The 18,042-nt window shown below is 41.8% G+C and overlaps 1 protein-coding gene across 5 annotated transcripts in view; it reads right to left on the minus strand.

Moving 5' to 3' along the window:
* Positions 1–12,680, minus strand: part of REPS1 (RALBP1 associated Eps domain containing 1) — a 61,332-nt gene extending 48,652 nt beyond the window's left edge. For 4 of the 5 annotated variants that reach the window (XM_015416430.1, XM_015416428.1, XM_015416427.1 and 1 more), the window contains exons 1-3: positions 12,258–12,680; positions 6,846–6,969; positions 5,969–6,168 (exon numbers count right to left, since the gene is read on the minus strand). In XM_015416430.1, coding sequence (XP_015271916.1) covers positions 5,969–6,168; positions 6,846–6,969; positions 12,258–12,410 — 477 coding nt within the window. In that variant the 5' untranslated portion in view covers positions 12,411–12,680. The remainder of the gene's footprint in view (positions 1–5,968; positions 6,169–6,845; positions 6,970–12,257) is intronic. The other variant, XM_015416431.1, reaches the window with a different exon arrangement.
* Positions 12,681–18,042: the final 5,362 nt, after the last annotated feature.

Here is an 18,042-nt window from a genome sequence, read left to right on the forward strand (position 1 = left end):
AATGCCAGCTAGAGGGCAATTGTCGGGAGAATGGCAGGCTATGCTTGCAACTTTCATGGATTGTCAGGCAAAAATTATGGCTTTATTGTGAACACAGATGCTGAAAGAGCAGGCCAAGAGCTGGGAACACTGAAAGTTTCCTTCCTTTCAAGCTGGCCAGGATGTTATGTCTTATTTCAACCTCTTCAAGAAGACTTGCAAAGACAATGGAGTACCAGAGCAAGACTGCATAAGAATCCTCAGAGCCCACGTGCATAGTGAGTTAGCAGAGTTATTGGGAGACTTACCAGCTGGAGCTACTGACTACATATCTTTAAGAGACTTGCCAGGCAGAGATTTGAGCTGTCAGAAGATCAGCTTAGAAGGAAATTTAGATGGGCCCAACCCAAGCCTATTTTTATTTTTTATTTAACTTTCCATTTGCTATACCGCCCTAACCCCTAGGGGTCTCTGGGCGGTTTACATTTGTAGTGGTTCTAATAACCCTTCTTGTCACACCCCCTGGTCCTGCCGTGACACTTACAAACAAAATTCAACTAGAAAGAATCACTTTGCTTTTGACAGTGGCAAGACGTGCTTTAGCATCTCACTGGAAGAACAAATCACTGCATTCTATTGCTAATTGGAGAACTAGATTGTGCGATTACTTTATACTAGGTAAAATGTTGTCTTATAGCGCTCAATCTTCTAGAACTCAAGAAAATTTTGTGGTGCTCTGGTTCCCTATTATACAATATCTCACAGAACTCGATATTCTGCCTAAAAACAAATATTATCATGATTTGATTTTTCTAAAGCTATGTAAGAAGAATTAATTAGGGTTCATACTGGCTCCTATTGTTGTGCGTCCCTCTGATATGTACAATGCTGTATGATGTGGGAAATTGTAATTTGTAGACAAAAGCTTCTCATGAAAATTAGTTATTACTATTCACATAACTGTTTCTGTATATCTTCACAATGTCTTGGTAAGGGTAGGGACCCATTCGCCTGCTCGCATAGCTGTTAACTGCTTTCGGCCCGCTGGATTGGCAGGAGCTGGGACTAGGGGCCGGGAGCTCACTCCGGCCGCGGTGGGGATTTGAACAGCCATTGTGGCTGTTCGCTATTGATGTTACTTGCAGGCGCTGTACTGCCTGTGCCACTGCTCCTAGAGGGCGTTTCTTTTGCTCTGAACTGAGCCCAGAAAGAAAAGGGCAACTAGCTGAATTCTCCAGACCATTTTCAAAGGCAGCCCCACATAATGCATGTTACAGTATTCTAGCCTTGACATTACAGGAGCATGGATCACTGTGGCCAGTTCATGATTTCTGAGGAACTATCACAGCTAGCATATCAACTAATGCTGATAAAAGGCACTATGGGCCACAGAGAAGAACTGGGTATCCAACCCTAGGCCAGGATCCAGCAGTATCTCTCCCCTCTCCCCCAAAGCCTGTTCCTTAAGTGCAAGTGAAACTCCTCCATAACAGAATGACTCTTCAGTTCTCAAGCAGCTTTGTCATTGACCAGCAGTTCATCAGTCTGAGTTGGGCTGAGCTTCAGTTTATCCATCCCATTTCCCTCTCCAGGCACCTGTTTATGACTTCTAGATGTGTTCTTTGTCTGGAGAAATAGTAACACTCTTTACATAGAACTACCCAATAAGTATCTGAAGAACTGACTGAGGCAAAATTGGGGAAAAGATTGCAAGAATAAACAGACCAAGTTGCATTAACAGAGTGGAACTTAAAGGGCAGCAAGTCATACAGTGAAGGACTAGAGGAGTGGTGGTTCTTCTCTGATCCCAGTTTATTCAGCCCAATTTCAATACATTCAACACCTGTATGTTAAAAGCTTAGAATGGAATGGGCTTGTCCTCAGAGAAAAGAAAAACTCCAGATCAACTATCAGTTACATTCCAAAACAAAGGGCAATGGAAGGGCTGAAAAAGCACCTTGGCCCTGAAATTTGGTAAGGTTCTTGAAAGTAATGTGCCTAAAGCTGTTACATTGATGGCACCTAAGGTGACCAATTTCGTAAGGTTTGTGAATTTGTCAAAGACCTATGCCTTCCCCTAAATCCAGCAAACACCAGTCACACCTCTCAGATCTGGGGGCTTGACAACTGCCTCCCAACAACATCACTGATCAAAAGCTACTTGCTGTGTCACAGACATGTAACCTATAAAAAAGGGGGGGGGTGTCCCTGCTTCCCCACAGCATCATGGTACATTCATGCACCTCTGGGATTTCCCCTGCTTTTCTCTGATCTTTCACAAACCTGCTTTGCTCTGAAATTTTGGGAAAGATTGCAGCAAAGCCTGGATAACTGCCACATGGGTAGGAAAGTACGGATTTTCCCAATCCCACCCAAACAACAGCCATCTGTATAACAGGTTCTCTGAATTCTCAAGATTTCATTTAAAAGTCTCTGTTGCAGAAATATTTATGCAAGAAAAGGAGCTAGAGATTTTTTTTAAATGAAAGCTGAGAATTCAGAGAACCTGATATATATCTAAATACTGGTATAACAGGTATATCAGTAAATCATTCTCCCCGCTGAAGTACTCACAAAACATTCTCAGTGGTGGGCCCCTCTGCTTGCTAACTTGTTTACCCAAATCAATCAACACAGAATACTGCCTCAATCTTGGCTGAATTCCATTATCATTCCAATTTTTTAAAAAGGCGATCCTAACTCATACCAATTTTTTAAAAAGGCGATCCTAACTACCCAAATAATTATCGGCCAATCAGTCTTTATGCCAAATATTTAGAAAGACGCCTAAAAACTTGGGTATTCACACAACAAATCATTTGTCCTGAACAAATTGGATTTTTGAAAGGCAATTCCACCACCACGGTTTTCTGCTATCCTTTTTAGCTGACAAATGTATGAAGTCTGGTACAAAAAAACTTTATGCAGCTTTTATCGATCTGAAAGGTGCATTTGACTCAATCTCTAGAACCTACTCTGGAAAAAGCTAGAACTAATGAAGATGGAAACCCCCCCCCCATGACGCCCTCCTTATTGGGGAGGACTGGTTTCCCTTTAAAAGTGTTCTTTATTTCATTCTACTAGGTATATACGGCTGCCACCAGAAAATTTAAGGCTTTCCAAACCTTTATACTTTTACTTCTGCTCTTGCTGGTTAGGTAGACCGAGTACAAGGCTTATGAGGAACTATGTGGTCCTAAGGATTTCTTTCAGAGCTGGTATATTTGAATAAAAGAGGATTTATTGAAATAATTCATAAATAAAAGGGTAGAACAAGGTAACTATTGATGTGTATAAATGAACAATTGCTTGGTGTTATCACACACAATCTGCTCCCTTATTGACAGGGATCTTTCAGGTAACTTTGTAACACTTTAACTCAAGGTCATGTAAGTTCACTGTTTCTCTCCAGGACATACAGCCTATCCTAAACTTTGTCTTCAATTACTTTCATTTATTTTTTCTATTCTCTCAGCCTTCCTTCCGTTTCTCACTTCCCTCACATACAGAACTAACTGCTTGTCTCTCTCATTCCCCACACAGAACTAACTTATACCATACAGGACTGCTTCTAACTTCCTTCATACCCAGAACTAACTGTCAAACCTGTAACTGTAAAACCTGACTGACATACATATCCACTCATTCTCACTTCCAACACCCCTCCCCCTCTCTGTCAACCACCAATCATACCACGCTTGCTTCTCTCAACCACTCTAGTCTACTTACCACTGCCATGCAACCAAACTTTTAAAGAGACATCCACACACATAAAACAAGGAATCACTACACCCCCCTCCTATTTTTGATTTAAAAACTCTACTCATCCACCTTCTGTCAAGTAAAATATACAGAAAGTGGACATTTGACAGCAAAGATCCCATTACAAAAAGGAGTAAAACAAGGCTGTATACTGCCCCCCCTTCTTTTTAATTTATTTTAAATGATTTAGCTTTGCATCTGGAGCCCATTAATGGTCACCCACCTAGATTAGGTCCCTATGCCACCCCTCTTCTTTATGCGGATGATACCACAATTCTTTCATGCACAGAAGTTGGCCTCACAAGATACTTACAGCATTTCAATAAATACTGTCAAGATAATGTATTAACCATAAATTATACTAAACCTTAAGTATTAGTATTTTCAAAACGCTGGTGTCCAAGTAAATGGAGAATCAGCAATACAGAAGTTGAACAGGTCAAAACTTTTAAATACTTAGGAGTAACATTTCAGTACAACCTAAATTGGACAACACAGAGAATTAGATCAATTTCCCAAGTGAAGCAATCTATCACCCAACTAAAGCAATTTTTCTTTATCAACGGAAATCAACATATCCCTTCAGCAATAAAAATTTACGAAACTAAAGTGCTTTCCCAAGTACTCTTTGGTTGTCCAGTATGGATAAAGGCACTGAACACTGAGTTTGAGCACATGCAATCAAACTTCTTTCACCAACTCTTAGGTGTCCCAAGGTGTGTGCCACACTCGGCTTTATGCCTAGAATTGGGCCAACATCTTATTCAAACAAAAGGTTGGCTACTAACCTTTAAATATTGGCTCAAAATTCATTTTAGAGCCTCTCCAAACTCTCTAATTTCACGCTTAAAAATGATATACACAGTCCCTTTTGGTTTTCAAAAACAGAAGAAAAAATTCATCAAATAGGGTTTTCGACTGATGGACGAAACCTCGATCTTTCGGTCTATTAGACAAAGACTTTCAACCTAGAATTACATAATTTATGGCCTTCACATTCGCATGTTTACTCACAAGCTCACCTTAACCTCTCTACCCAGTATGGCCAAGTGCCCCATTATTTACATAATCTCAGCCTTCCTTGCCATTGTAGAGCCTTTACGCTGACTCGGCTAAACGTCTTTCCCTCAAACATGTTGTGGGGGTCAATTTAACAACACCCCCACCCCCAGGAAAGACTCTGTGTCTGAGGCCATGCTGGAACATTTGCAATCTTCCATATCATTCTGGACTGCCAGCTACACACATCTTCACATATGAAACCGTTACCCCTTTGGGCACACTTACTAATAATCTTAAAACTCTTCAATATCTTAACGATGTTAATACTTATTCTACAATTATGGTTGCAGAATTCTTAGCTGAATCAGCCGCACTTAGATACAGTCTTTTTACCTAATACACATATTTTATTGCCTAAATTTACTTACTGGAATTCAATGTATCTTCTTAAATGTATTTATTATATACTACTATGCCATTAAAGGTGTCTGAATCTGATAAGTCATTCAATCTCCAATTTTAAAAAAAGAACTACCAGAGAAACCTGCTGAGTAGATGCCCCATTAACGCTGTGCTGTCCTAGCAGCCACTGTAGCAATAGGAAAACTACACAAGCTTGGACCCATGTGGAAAACACCCTACTCAAGGCTAAAAGCATCTGCAATTACTCCATTTATCTCTGCTTTCCAGACAAACTTCTCAGGAAAAATCATACAATTGTGATATTTTAATGCAAAAAGCTAAACACATACGCAAACAGCACACTTGTCTATTTGTAAGTTTGACATAAGAAATACCCTAAATTCTTTGAATATAAGGCACATCACATAAAGAAAAACAGATCAAGCTCTAAATTAAGGAAGATGCCTCAAGGAAGTTTGCTGGTAACCTAGCTGCAGTGGTCTGAAACAATTTTAGTACATTTCCTGCTAAAAACCAAAAAATATATAGTATTTCCAAACTCATGTAATTGCGTAATCATCTAGGCCAACTTAAAAAAAGAACAGGAAGATTAGTTTCACCAGAAATATTAAAGCAATTACAACTTAAAATTTAGAATAATAATAAACTAAAATAAATTAATGTAATTATTTCAAAGGCCAAGGTAAAATGCAGCACCTCTGTTCTGTTTGTTTTATAGTATTCCAGAAATTTATGCCAAAGAGACGTTGCCCAGCTTGCATATAGGACAACACAATGCAAAAACATCTAGAACTGGTCTTACCTGTTGATCTGTTGATGGACGTTGTTGGACTACATCATGGCTCACAGAGCCTTTTTTCACTTGTATTCTGCCTGGAGGAGGAGGAGGAATTGCACCTGAATAGGAGGAGGAATTATCAGCATCTGAAGAATACAAGGACGAATGCCTCAGTTCCTGTTCATTCTTTGACATGACAAATCTGGGCAGGGGAAGGTCCTTGACTGTTAAAATAATGATAAAAATTATTATATGTTTAAATTACAAAATGCTTAGATAACTCATAAAATATGATTTTATTCAGAGTTGCTGCTAAGGCACTTAATTTCACATCTCCATATAAACTTTTATATTATCATGGTAATGGAAGTCATATTTAAAGAGTGTTGTGATAGAATTAAAAGAACCAGAAATAGACAACAGCACCTTGAATTTTCTATATCAGAGTCATGTTTGTGATTAGAGTATCAAACTAGGATCTAGGAGACCCAGGTTTGAATCCATACTCTGCCACAGGAGCTTGCTGGGTGACCTAGGGCTTGTCACATACTCTCAGCCTAATCTAGCACATGGGGTTGTCCTGAGGAAACTATGGAGGAGAATGATGGAAGTTGCTTTGGGTCCCTCTGGGGAATATGGCAGGGTTATAAATGAAGTAAATAAGGAATAAACAAAAGCAGGCATAGGACAGCTTCTATTGTTTTAGAATCAGTCACATTACAAGTAGCTTTTTCTCACAAATTCTCCTTATAAGAGAACTATTCAGGAAAAGCTGTTACATCTGTCGTATGAGCTGAGGCAGACAGAGACCACAAATACAGATGGAATATACTGCACAAAATCACAAAAGCCACATTTTAATAACCGAGAAATTATGTTTCAATACCATTTCAAGGCTTACCTGAATTTAAGCTTTCCACTCGCAGTGGAAGCCCAGACTGAGCTACTGCAACAAGTTTCAGAGCAATGTAGAACTGACTTCTTCCAAAGTATCCAAGTCTTGTTGCACCACAAAGTTCCATGATCTGATGAAAACCAAAAATATCTAAAATGAGATTACATTTTTGCATTGAGATTGGTATTAACTCAAGCTCTTTCACTAAAATCAACAGCATCACAACACCACTGATAATGTCTGCAATAAAATCAATTGCAAACTTCTGGGTTTGCATTTTCTTCCATTACTGTGGATAGTTTCTCTGCAGCTCTGTACAAACAGTACATTAATGCCTATGTGTGCAATGTAGGATTTAAGATCCCACTATTAGTAATGTTCACTTGTAAAAACTTTGACGACATGCAACTTTTAATTCACTACCAAGCCATATTTACCATTTATTAAGACAAACCAAAGTAACACTACACACTGTGTAATCCCTGAGCACTCTATTCATTGCATTCTATATCTACTTGCACTTCTCTCAGCCAACAGCAACCACCATGTGCAAGAATTGTGCGCACTTTTATTTTATATTTAACTTTTATTTTATATTTAATCATTCCACTTTTGTGCTCATTTTCTCCCAATTGCACTGTATGGCAGAAAAAAATCCCATACTGTTTTGTAATTTCTCCTTAATTTCACTGTTTTTCATTCTTAACACGATCAATCTACATATTTTTCTTACAACAGGCTTGCTCTTTCATTTCTGGTTCATTTGTACTTAGTTCCTTTCCCTCCCTCATTATAACCGTGATGGCTTATGACCTTTAACAAGCAGAACAAATGGGATGCTTAGGTTCAGGGATGGCCAACTGGTAGTCAATAAATGATCCACAGAACAAGTCTATCTACTCCCAGTGACCTTGCCAAAGTTGGTTCAAAATTTCACTCAAAAGGAGAATATTGTGTTAAATTTTTCCACCATAGAATACAGATGATGTATAGTCACTGCCATTATTGATGTATTTAGTAGTATTTATCATAGCTGTTCCATGTCTTGCAATAAATTATCAGTACAGACACCCACAGCAAAGATACAGTTAAGTAGGGTCTTACATCCATTCAAAGACAGGAAGCATTTGTGGAAAGCTTGCCCACAGCAGCTAAGTACTACCTGTGCTGACTCTGCTTCTCCTTACAGGCATATAAAAGGGCTCATGGCCCTTGGTTTGCAGCCTGGAGCACACAATAGGCAGCCCAGTGAATAAGAAGCCACTCAGTATGTGTTTGTTTTCTTTGTCTTGTTTAAATTATACTGTTTGGGAAATTTCTATCAATTACTTGGAATCCCTTGGGGGGGGGGGCTGGCAAAAAATGCCCTAAATATAAATCTCTGAAATGTAACATTTCTTCTCAAGAAAGAAATCCTCAATTGTCTCCACATTGTCTCTGACACACTTTGTGGCATAGTTACTAATTTACATTAACTATTACAGTTCATTCTGCTTAAACGACTAATAATCAAAGTTTGAAATGTGTCATCTATGCTCTACAGTATTTATTTACTTCACTTACAGTTCACTTTTCTGAGACTGGATTACACATTAATATTTACTTCATTTACAGTCCACTTTTCTGAGACTGGATTACACATTTTAAAAAATGCAATAAGAACAGTATAGTGGCAAAAAAAATAGTGGCTTCTTTAAAAGTGTATTAGAAATCTCCATTTTTTTAGGTCCTTGATTAGTCTGTCAGTATATAAAGTATGTACGTGTGTTAACAGTATAATAACATTCCTGTGGGTTCCTAAACTTTTTATATTGAGTGGCTTGACAAAAAATGGAAATTATACCTGGTGAGCCTTCTGTGCCACTTAAGTGTTCTGATGTAGAGATAACAAAGTTCCAGTTCGATGAGAAGCACATGACCCAACATTTTAAAAAACTACTTGCTTTACCAGATATGCTCACATTCCGTCTCTCTACTGAGTTGGAGCTCTCTAAAAATACAGTCAGATAAATTCTTTGAATGTACATCAGGAATGAAATGTCAAGTGTCTGACTATTTTGCTGCCTCATATTATGTGTCCGTCCTAACCGGGATGGCCCAGGCTAGCCCAATCTCGTCAGAGATCAGAAGCTAAGCAGGATCAGACCTGGTTAGTATTTGGATGGGAGATCACCAAGGAAGTCTAGGCTCACTATGCAGAAACAGGCAGTGGTAAACTACCTCTGACTGTCTCGTGCCTTGAAAAACCCCATCCGGGGTTATGATAAGTTGGCTGTGACGTGACAGCACTTTCCACCATCATTATATAACACTGGCTGTAATTTGACTGTGCCTTGATAACTGATTTTACTTTCCCCTGGATATAGGATCTAAATAAGTCAACTTGACTTTAGCAAGTTAAAAAGCAGCTGGACCATGCAACAGAACTGCACTCTAGTAGCATGCACTTTAGACATCAGGACAGATGTTCAAGGGAAAGAAGTGCACAACTTTTTCCTGCTATCAGACAAAATACTGAGGATGTAGCTTTGTAGCCTTATTGCAGCAGTGCTGATACCCAGTAAAATGGATCAGCATTAGCTGAATGTTGCTCAGATTATTTGTACAGTGGACAAATCACAGACATTGAGACAGAATATCTAGACTACTGAAGAGAACAGCTGTTTTGCATCCTGGGGCTTCCCATACATGATTCGCCATGACTTTCCTCATATGTCTTACAATGTCTAAATGGTACTTCACATCTGCCTTTTTTAATGTAGTAGAAATACTCATAGCGTGTGAAAAATCATAAGACTGTCCATTATGTTATATATACAAACCAGTGGCTACATTAAATAGTTCACTGGCTTTTATACGGTAAATAGATACTTTCATGTTTACACATTAAAATATGGTTGGAGACTTTGTGAACCAGCCCAAAATCACAGGCATGAGCAAGAGGTATAGAAAGACCAAACCTTAGATGGAAAAGTCTAAAGTGAACTAAATGTACTACTACTTCTTTTAGCTTAGTTAAGCACTTTTTCTAAAGCATAGCTGATCACTCTGCAGGCTCAAAGCCAAAGATCTCTTATGCACTCCAACAAGTGTTTTGAATTCTGAGTATCCCTGGTCCTACTTTGCAAAACTTGTTACAGTTGGAGAAAGAATAGAAGACTAGATGACATAACATACAAGATTCTAGGTTTCATCCAACATAATAGAAAGGTAGCTTTAAGACACACAGCACAGGGTTATATCATCTTACACACAGAGAGAGCTATGGATATGCATGTAGAAAAGGAAACATGGTTCTTAAGACCACAAGCTACAGAAAAGCATTAGAGCTAGGAAGATAACTATGTAGGAAATCTTATCTTGGAACTCTTTCTACCACACTTCCTTTCCACTGAGCTAAACAGCCACCAAATAGCTGTTAATGAAAAGTACAACAAAGTTTATGTGAAATGCACCAATGTTTCTGTTTCATAGTACTTCATCAGAATGATAAAGCAGATTGAAATTATTTTGATGAACAGGTTTACAGTTATCCAACACCACGTTCAAGTGAAGTTGAATGGATCTTAGCTGCTGGTGAAAACTGCTCTGGGGAAAAACTGACTGAAATTTTATTAAGTTATTATTATGCGGAGAAATCAAAGTTAAAAAAAACAGATAGCAAGAAGAAACTATCAGTTTTTATAACAGAAGTTATTTAATGCTATTTTTGCTTTCAATTTATTACTTCTATTGAACAAACTTGAAATTTCGTAATAAACCAGATTAAACACACTATGGACCAATTTTATGCTTAAAACCAGCTATTTTAAGTCATATAATATTGTAATTGAGCCTCTTTGTACATGGTTGTTTTCACAGGCAAACAGTCTAAGGTGCCAGAGAGTTTATCTTTTAAATGAAACTGGGTTATGTCAAGCTTCAAGGCCATTCCATATTACACTAGGTACAGTGTATCAGTACAGTTTCTCTGTACACATATTTTAGCAACAGCCTACCATACACTGAAACAATGTAATCCATTCAAGTGGGTAGCTGTGCTGGTCTGAAGCAGCAGAACAATGTTTGAGTCCAGTGGCACCTTTAAGACCAACATGCAATACAGTTTTTGACTTTTCAGCCATACTCATCAACTAGAAGTTGCTAGTTTCTGTTCATGCGAACACTACCGCTGCATGCTAGATCCCTTAATTTTACCATATTTTTTACAAAATATGTGAAAATGAATATTACAAATTTCTATTAAACTACTTGAAGTCATAGTCTTTATGGGATATGCTGCTTCTGTTTGAGAACCAATATCAGCATGGTGAATAAGCTCCACATTCATGTCTGCACACTTGTAGTAATCAAGGAACAGTACCTCAGGGTTCTTGTGTAACAGGACACAAAACTGCAAGTGAACTCTTGACACAGGAGGAAACATTTACCTTCAACATACAAATTTTGGCGGCTCTTGTAAGGGCCGAAAGGTAGAATATATATATTTTGTACATGATAAAATAAGTACCTATTAATTCAGCAACAGTCACATAGAGGCATGACAATGACACATTCATGATTACATTATCTAGATATACGATGAAGATTTAAGGACCACAAAATCACACTGGGGGTAACTTTTACAAATCAATTGCTCCACTTCAGGTAACTTCCTGCAACAGCACAGTGTTTCCAGGAGTTAGTGTCCCTTATCCTTTACTCAAAGTTGTAACAGTAGTCAAACTGAATAGGTAGCAATATATTTATAATTGGAACATACTGACAAAAGTTGGGGGAAATATCCACGCTTAATTTAAGCAAAGGTCTGTGAAATGTTTCCTTCCATTTAAAGATGTTTCCACTTGGGTGCCCAAAACTACCTCTAAACATCTGGGGCAAGAGTAAGCCAAGCAAGTATCACATCTTAACAGTTATCAGCTACTCACTCATACTGACCTTTTATCAAGCTACTATTAAAAAGAAGGTAGAAAGCAACAAAAACAAAAACCCAGGGTTTAATGTTGCCTATCAACTTGATGGGCTTCTGAAAGGAGAATATTCAGTAGGAAACACTGCGCGTGTCCAAGCGCCAGAGCAACAGGGCTCTTCCATTCGGCTAAAGCAGCTTCTAACCTAAAGCCCACCTTTGGAGCACCCTCAGAGAACAGGAAAACCAGCCCCACCCTGGCCCCCTGACTGTAACTGCTAGGCCACCGCGCCTCGCTGTTCAGAGGCGCGTCCTCCTCGCCAGGCGAGAAGCTCCCCCCCTTCCTCACACACACGCGAGCTGGTGGGTCCGTGGGAGGGCAGAGGCTGGCCTGTCAGGGGAGGGGAGTTGGTCTCGCCCCGTGTCATCCCCTCACAAGGGGGGCAAAGAGTGCGTGTGGGGGAAGAAGTACAAAGGGGCGATGTGAAAGGGAGGAAGAGGCGGACTACCTGCATGACCACCTCGCTGGGAAGCTGCGCGGCGCGGAAGAGCTCGAGGACCCGCCCGTTGGACGCCACTTTCTTAGTGCTCTCGGTGTCGCAGTAGGAGAAGAGGTCGCAGTAATAACGCTGCTCCGCCTCGCTCAGCGTCAGACCCTCCATTTTACGCCGACCCGGGAATCGATCCCCCCAGACCAAGTGGGGCGGGGGGAGGGTGAGGGGAGAAGAACGAGGGGGGAGGGAGGGAGCGCGCGCGCGGAGCCGCTGCCGCCACCGCCTCGCGCCGGTAGCGGCTCGACTGGCCCTCCGTAGCGCGCACGCGCGCGCCCTCCCTTGAGCGCGCTGCCTTAGGGGACGCTTGTTGATCTCTCGCGGAGCCTGTCTGCCTTCTTCAGAGTTGTTAAGTGGGGAGCAAGAGGAAGCGCGACAGGCCAGGAGGGAGGGGGCGTGGCTGAGCGCGCGAGAGTATGTGTGTGAGTAGATAGGAAATGTATATGTGCGTGAGGGTTTTCGAATGAAGTTTCAGTACGTCTCCCTGCTCGGCTCTGGCCACGCCCACTCCACTAGAGACAGACACTCTTCGGAGAACTCTGTTCCCGGAAAAGAGGAAAGTCGTCGTTGGGAAGGAGAGCGCGCGCGCGGGGGACCCGGATGCGAAGTTCAGCATGACGTACGGTTCGTGCTCCTCTAAAACTGGGTGCTTTCTGCATCGACCCCTAGAGGTGTGGAGGACTGCCGTAGGTCTCTGCTTAACAGGTAGCAGAAAGAACCTTTTTTGGCATCGCAAAACAGGCAAGCTGCGGCCTTCCAGCATGCGATAAACTAATTGGCACTGTGTTCGAACCGATTCTGAGAGCAGAGGAAATAAATCTCGGACGGAAGTTTTAAAATCGCGCATTTGCAAGGCTGACGTTCCAAAAACGTTCATTAGCTATATAGTTACTTCTCTCCAGTAGGGTTGCCAACCTCCAGGTGGGGTCTGGAGATCTCCAGGAATTACAACTGAGTACACAGATTGCTTATTTATTATTTATTAAAATAATGTATTCCACTTCTTCTGGAGAACATGGCTGTTTTGGAAGATGGACTGTTTGACATACAAATCCCACCCTCCTTAGGCTCCACCCCAAAAATCTCCAGGTATTTTCCGACCCAGAGCTGGCAACACTAGGCACAAGCCAAACCTCTTCTTTTATCCTCATTCCTCCAGTGAGAATGCTATAAAACTAAGTTGGGGGTGAGAGGGGAAAACTAGGGGTGGAGACCCCTATTCGTAGGGGTGGAGACTAAAATATTTATTTCAGATAATGTGCAGATTCCTCACTGCAGATCATGAACTTAACTACAAGATGTGTAAAATGGGAATTTAAAAAAGTAGCTGGGGAAGGGGATTAAAAATTGCACTTTGGATATAAACGTGTGATTAGAAATATGTTTCAGTGTGACTCACTTTCCAGTTCAGGTTCAGCTCCACACTAAAATAGCTGAAGCACAAGAAAGAAAACTTTCCTTCCATTGCCCATCACTCTTCTGGCTTAGATTCTGCACAAAATTAAAGACACTCTGCAGTCCAGACTGTGGCCTACATAGGGTTGCCAAGTCAGAAACTTACCGGAGCGGGGGACTCCCGGCCATAGAGTTTTCCCTCGGATGGTCCTGGCCCCGCCCCCAGCGTGTCCGGCATACCCGCGTCACTTCCGGGTGACATGCATGTGGGGGTGGAGTTCCGCCGGCGGCGGGGAACGGGGCCGGGGGGACTTGGCAAGCCTAGGCCCACACTACCAGTTAACAGTAGTGGGTTGCCACTGTAAATTTGGAAGGCATGCTGAGATCTGGATAGAATGCAAACAGAACCAAAGTTTATTGAGAAGAACAGTACAAATACCTGGAATGTGAAACAAACTCCAGCTGTCAAATTAGTTTCAAGCATTCAACAATAGCACCCAATATTAGAAGCCCATGTAAAGAACCAGTTGTTCCCAGCATTCAAACAGGATATAAATTACTCCACTCAAGAAGAGAGGCATGGGAGCAAAAGGATGGGGAGACAGGGAAAGTAGAGATCACTTTAGCAACCAATCCACAAAGCTCCTAGTGGAGGGCTCCAAGAATTTAGGCACTGAATAATCCTAAAAGGGAAGGAACAAGACATGTAATATATACTAACAGGAAGCTGCTTTATCCATACACTAATTCAATGTGCAGTCCCTAGGAGCACATACTTTGGGATAACATCACCCAGCTGTGGTCAGACGTGCCTTTAGATACGACTCAGCTGCAAATACCTGATAGATCTAAAGGGCACGATCAGACAGCAACATCCAGGAAAGGTCCCACAGTTGTCAGCAGCCCATGCTGCTCTTGCCACAGAAATGGAGTTAAAAGACACGGGGAAAGACCGGTTCTAACTGGTTCCGATGGGCCATGAGCCTGCTTAGTTGGGGAGGGTGGGGTACAAATTTTAAGTAATAAGTAATAAATAATAATAATGGATGGACTTTCTGCTGTCTGATCGTGCAAGTACACTCAAGCCGTCCGGATAGGCTGCCCAATCCATCCCAATTCAGTGCCATTTTTTCCCCTCACTTAGTTTGCACATAGCCGCATAAGCGATTCATAGCCGTGGACCGCTGTGAGGGTTCAAATCCTCATTTATGCACATGGGGGGGAAAGGCAAAAAAACAGCAACACCCCACTCGCCCAAACATGCCATCTGATCGGCCAGTGACGGGCTGAGCCTGCAGCACCAAGGGATGTGTGATCGCGCAATTCCATTTCAATTTTCACTGGGGGAAATAGGATCACTTCCCCTCTGCACCAAATGACACACCTGACCTGACCACAGCCCTGGTAAATAACATTCTACTAAGCCTCTATTAAAGGGACAGGTCACTTTTTATCCACTTGGTGAAGCTACCACTGGCTGAATATTTTAATTGGTTCAGTCGTTCTGCCTATTGAAGGAGTCTGTCTCACCCAGCCCTGGATTAACCATTAAGCAAAATAAGCACGTGCTTAGGGCACCAAGGGAGGGAGGGGCACCTTGAACATGAAATATTTTTCTCAGTCATTCCTTCTGTTATGGCTATTCATAAGAAAAGATAAGCAGTGGAACCACTAACACCAAGGGGGGGCAGCAGGGGTGGCTATGCAACAAGACAGGCTGGTTACCTTGTCTCTGCTAAGTATATAAACAGATTTGTTACATCAGATTAGTTTTGAGGACTTGATCAAAGACTTTGCAATTTAAAAAAGCAGTAGAAAACTTTTAAAAGTATACAGTTGTAACTAGGCAACAATGAGCATTATTTTGCATCTTCTGATCCATGTATATTGAAATGCTGTATATCTTTAAGGTTAGAAAGCAATGGAATAAAAGATGTTTTGTTTCGTACAAATAGTGATATTTCTCCATTAGAATATCTTTTTTTTTAATTGTCCACCAACATCAATTTCTGTAGAGAGAGGATTTTCAGAATTGAAAAGAATGCTCTTGAGATCACATAATTTCAGTAGGGATAATATCAGATCATATTTTGCCATAATCTTTGGGAGGGTGATTAAAAACACTTTTCAATAAATGTTTGTATTTGCATTTTTATTTTATAACAATTTTATTTTAAAATGCATTTAAAAGAGTTGAAAATCTGCTTTTCCTATTGCCCTAGATGAGTAAATAATGTGCTTATATTGGTTACTGCTATTTAGTGTTAAATAATTTTTTTTTAAGTTTATATGTAATATAGTTGTGGGGTTTGGCCTGGAAGATAACTGAATTTTTACTCTCTTATTGCACCTTTGGCACTTATTAAGAATGTCTGATATCTATATGCACCCCCTTGCCCAGCTGGTTCGGAGCTTTGGGCTTGGGCGTCACCAATATGCCAGTGACACGCAGCTATATCTGCCGACTGGTGGCCACCAAGACTCTGCCCCGAAAGATCTGGCTGAGGGTTTGGAGGCTGTAGTGAGATGGTTGGAACAAAGCCGGTTGAAGCGGAATCCACTAAAACGGAGGTTCTGTGGCTGAGGGAGGGGGGGAATGACAGGATTTGGGAGCCAACTCCCAGCCCTTGACGGGGTACCTCTGACACCGGGCACCTACCATCAAGAGTCTGGGGTGAGCCTGGACCCTGCTTTATCTATGGAGGTCCAGATCGCCAACATTGTCCAGCGGATATTTTTCTAACTGTGCCAAGTAAGACAACTGGCCCCCTATCTGTCTCTTCCTGACCTTGCCACAGTAATCCATGCAACGGTCACCTCCAGGCTGGATTACTATAACACACTTTACATAGGGCTACCCTTGAAACTGACCCGGAAGCTCCACCTGGTACAAAATGCAGAAGCGTAGGGACCCCACAGAGGGCACACATACATCCAGTGCTGCACGAACTGCATTGGTTGCCAGTGCAGTGCCGGATCAGATTCAAGGTTGATATTTATCTTTAAAGCCCTTAACAGTCAGGGACCTACGTACCTTCGGGACCACCTCTCCCAGTATGTCCCCTAAAGAGCATTAAGATCAGCAGATAAGAACCTCCTGGTGGTCCCCAGCCCAAAAGATATCCAGCTGGCCTCGACCAGGGCCAGATCCTTTTCTGCCATGGTTCCAGCCTGGTGGAACTCTCTGCCGAGTGACATCTGTGCTGTCTGATCTAATACAGTTTCGCAGGGCATGTAAAATAGAGAGATGTTATGCTAGGCCAGCGACAGTTCTTTACATCTGCCTGGCATCCCCCCCCCCCAATAAATAATGTCCTGTCATTAAGCAGTGGAAGAGCCAAGGGGCACCATTGTTGGGCTGTGCTTAGGGCATCAATTGGCCTTGATCCGGCCCTGGTCTCACCTAAGAAGGTTCATGCTCCAATTAGCTGAATAAATGTTAATTCCCAATCCATCACATTTTTACTATGATGTAAATCCATCAGAGATGGATAAGAGGTTGCTTTCACATACACTGGATAACTTGCAAGTGGATTTTTGTGCTTCACGAAAGTGGGCTGGAAGTGCATTGTCCAAAGTGCGTGAAAGCAGCCTTAGTCCCAAGTGTGTACAAGACTTCCACCTTAGAAAGCATGTGTGAAGATGGAGTTGGGAGTAGAAGAAAATGGAGTGATAAATGAGTATGCCTTATCAGCATAACACTGTACATGGCGTATGTGGTTGGTGACCACTTAAAAGGAAGCCTGCAGGACCTCGGAAACATTAACAGACTCTGGCCCATCGCCATTCTGTAAGACTAGCCTCCCTGCGAGGAGAGTAGGTTTGTTAGCTCTGAGTTTGGAAATACCTGAAGGTTTATGAGTAGAGACTGGGGGTGGGGTGGGGTGAGGTTTAGGAAGCGGAAAGACCTTGGTAGGGTATAGTAGGGCTGCCACCTCTGGGTTGGGAAATACCTGGAAATTTTGGGGGTGGAGCCTGAGGAGGGCAGGGTTTGGGGAGGGGAGGGACTTCACTGGGGTATGATGCCAGAGTCCACATCTTCCAAGGTGGCCGTTTGCTGCAGATGAACTGATCTATGTTGCCTGGAGATCAGCTGTAATCCCAGGAGACCTCCAGCCACCACCTGGAGATTGGCAACCTCACTTGTGCCACAAGTCTTTGTCAGGGAAACGTTGTGCCAAAGTATCTGTCCCTGTCTTTCAATGCATTAATATACTACCTTTCTCCCCAAGTGGGGACCCAAAAAGGCTCACAACAACAACAAAATTACAATAATGCCAAAACAAGCAGGTGAGAGGAGGTGGGGAGGCTTCTAAATGCAGAGCGGATCTCACTGTCACTTAAGCAT

Source organism: Gekko japonicus, unplaced genomic scaffold, assembly GCF_001447785.1.
Source record: "Gekko japonicus isolate JY-2015 unplaced genomic scaffold, Gekko_japonicus_V1.1 scaffold1821, whole genome shotgun sequence".
In the NCBI taxonomy this organism is placed as follows: domain Eukaryota; kingdom Metazoa; phylum Chordata; class Lepidosauria; order Squamata; family Gekkonidae; genus Gekko; species Gekko japonicus.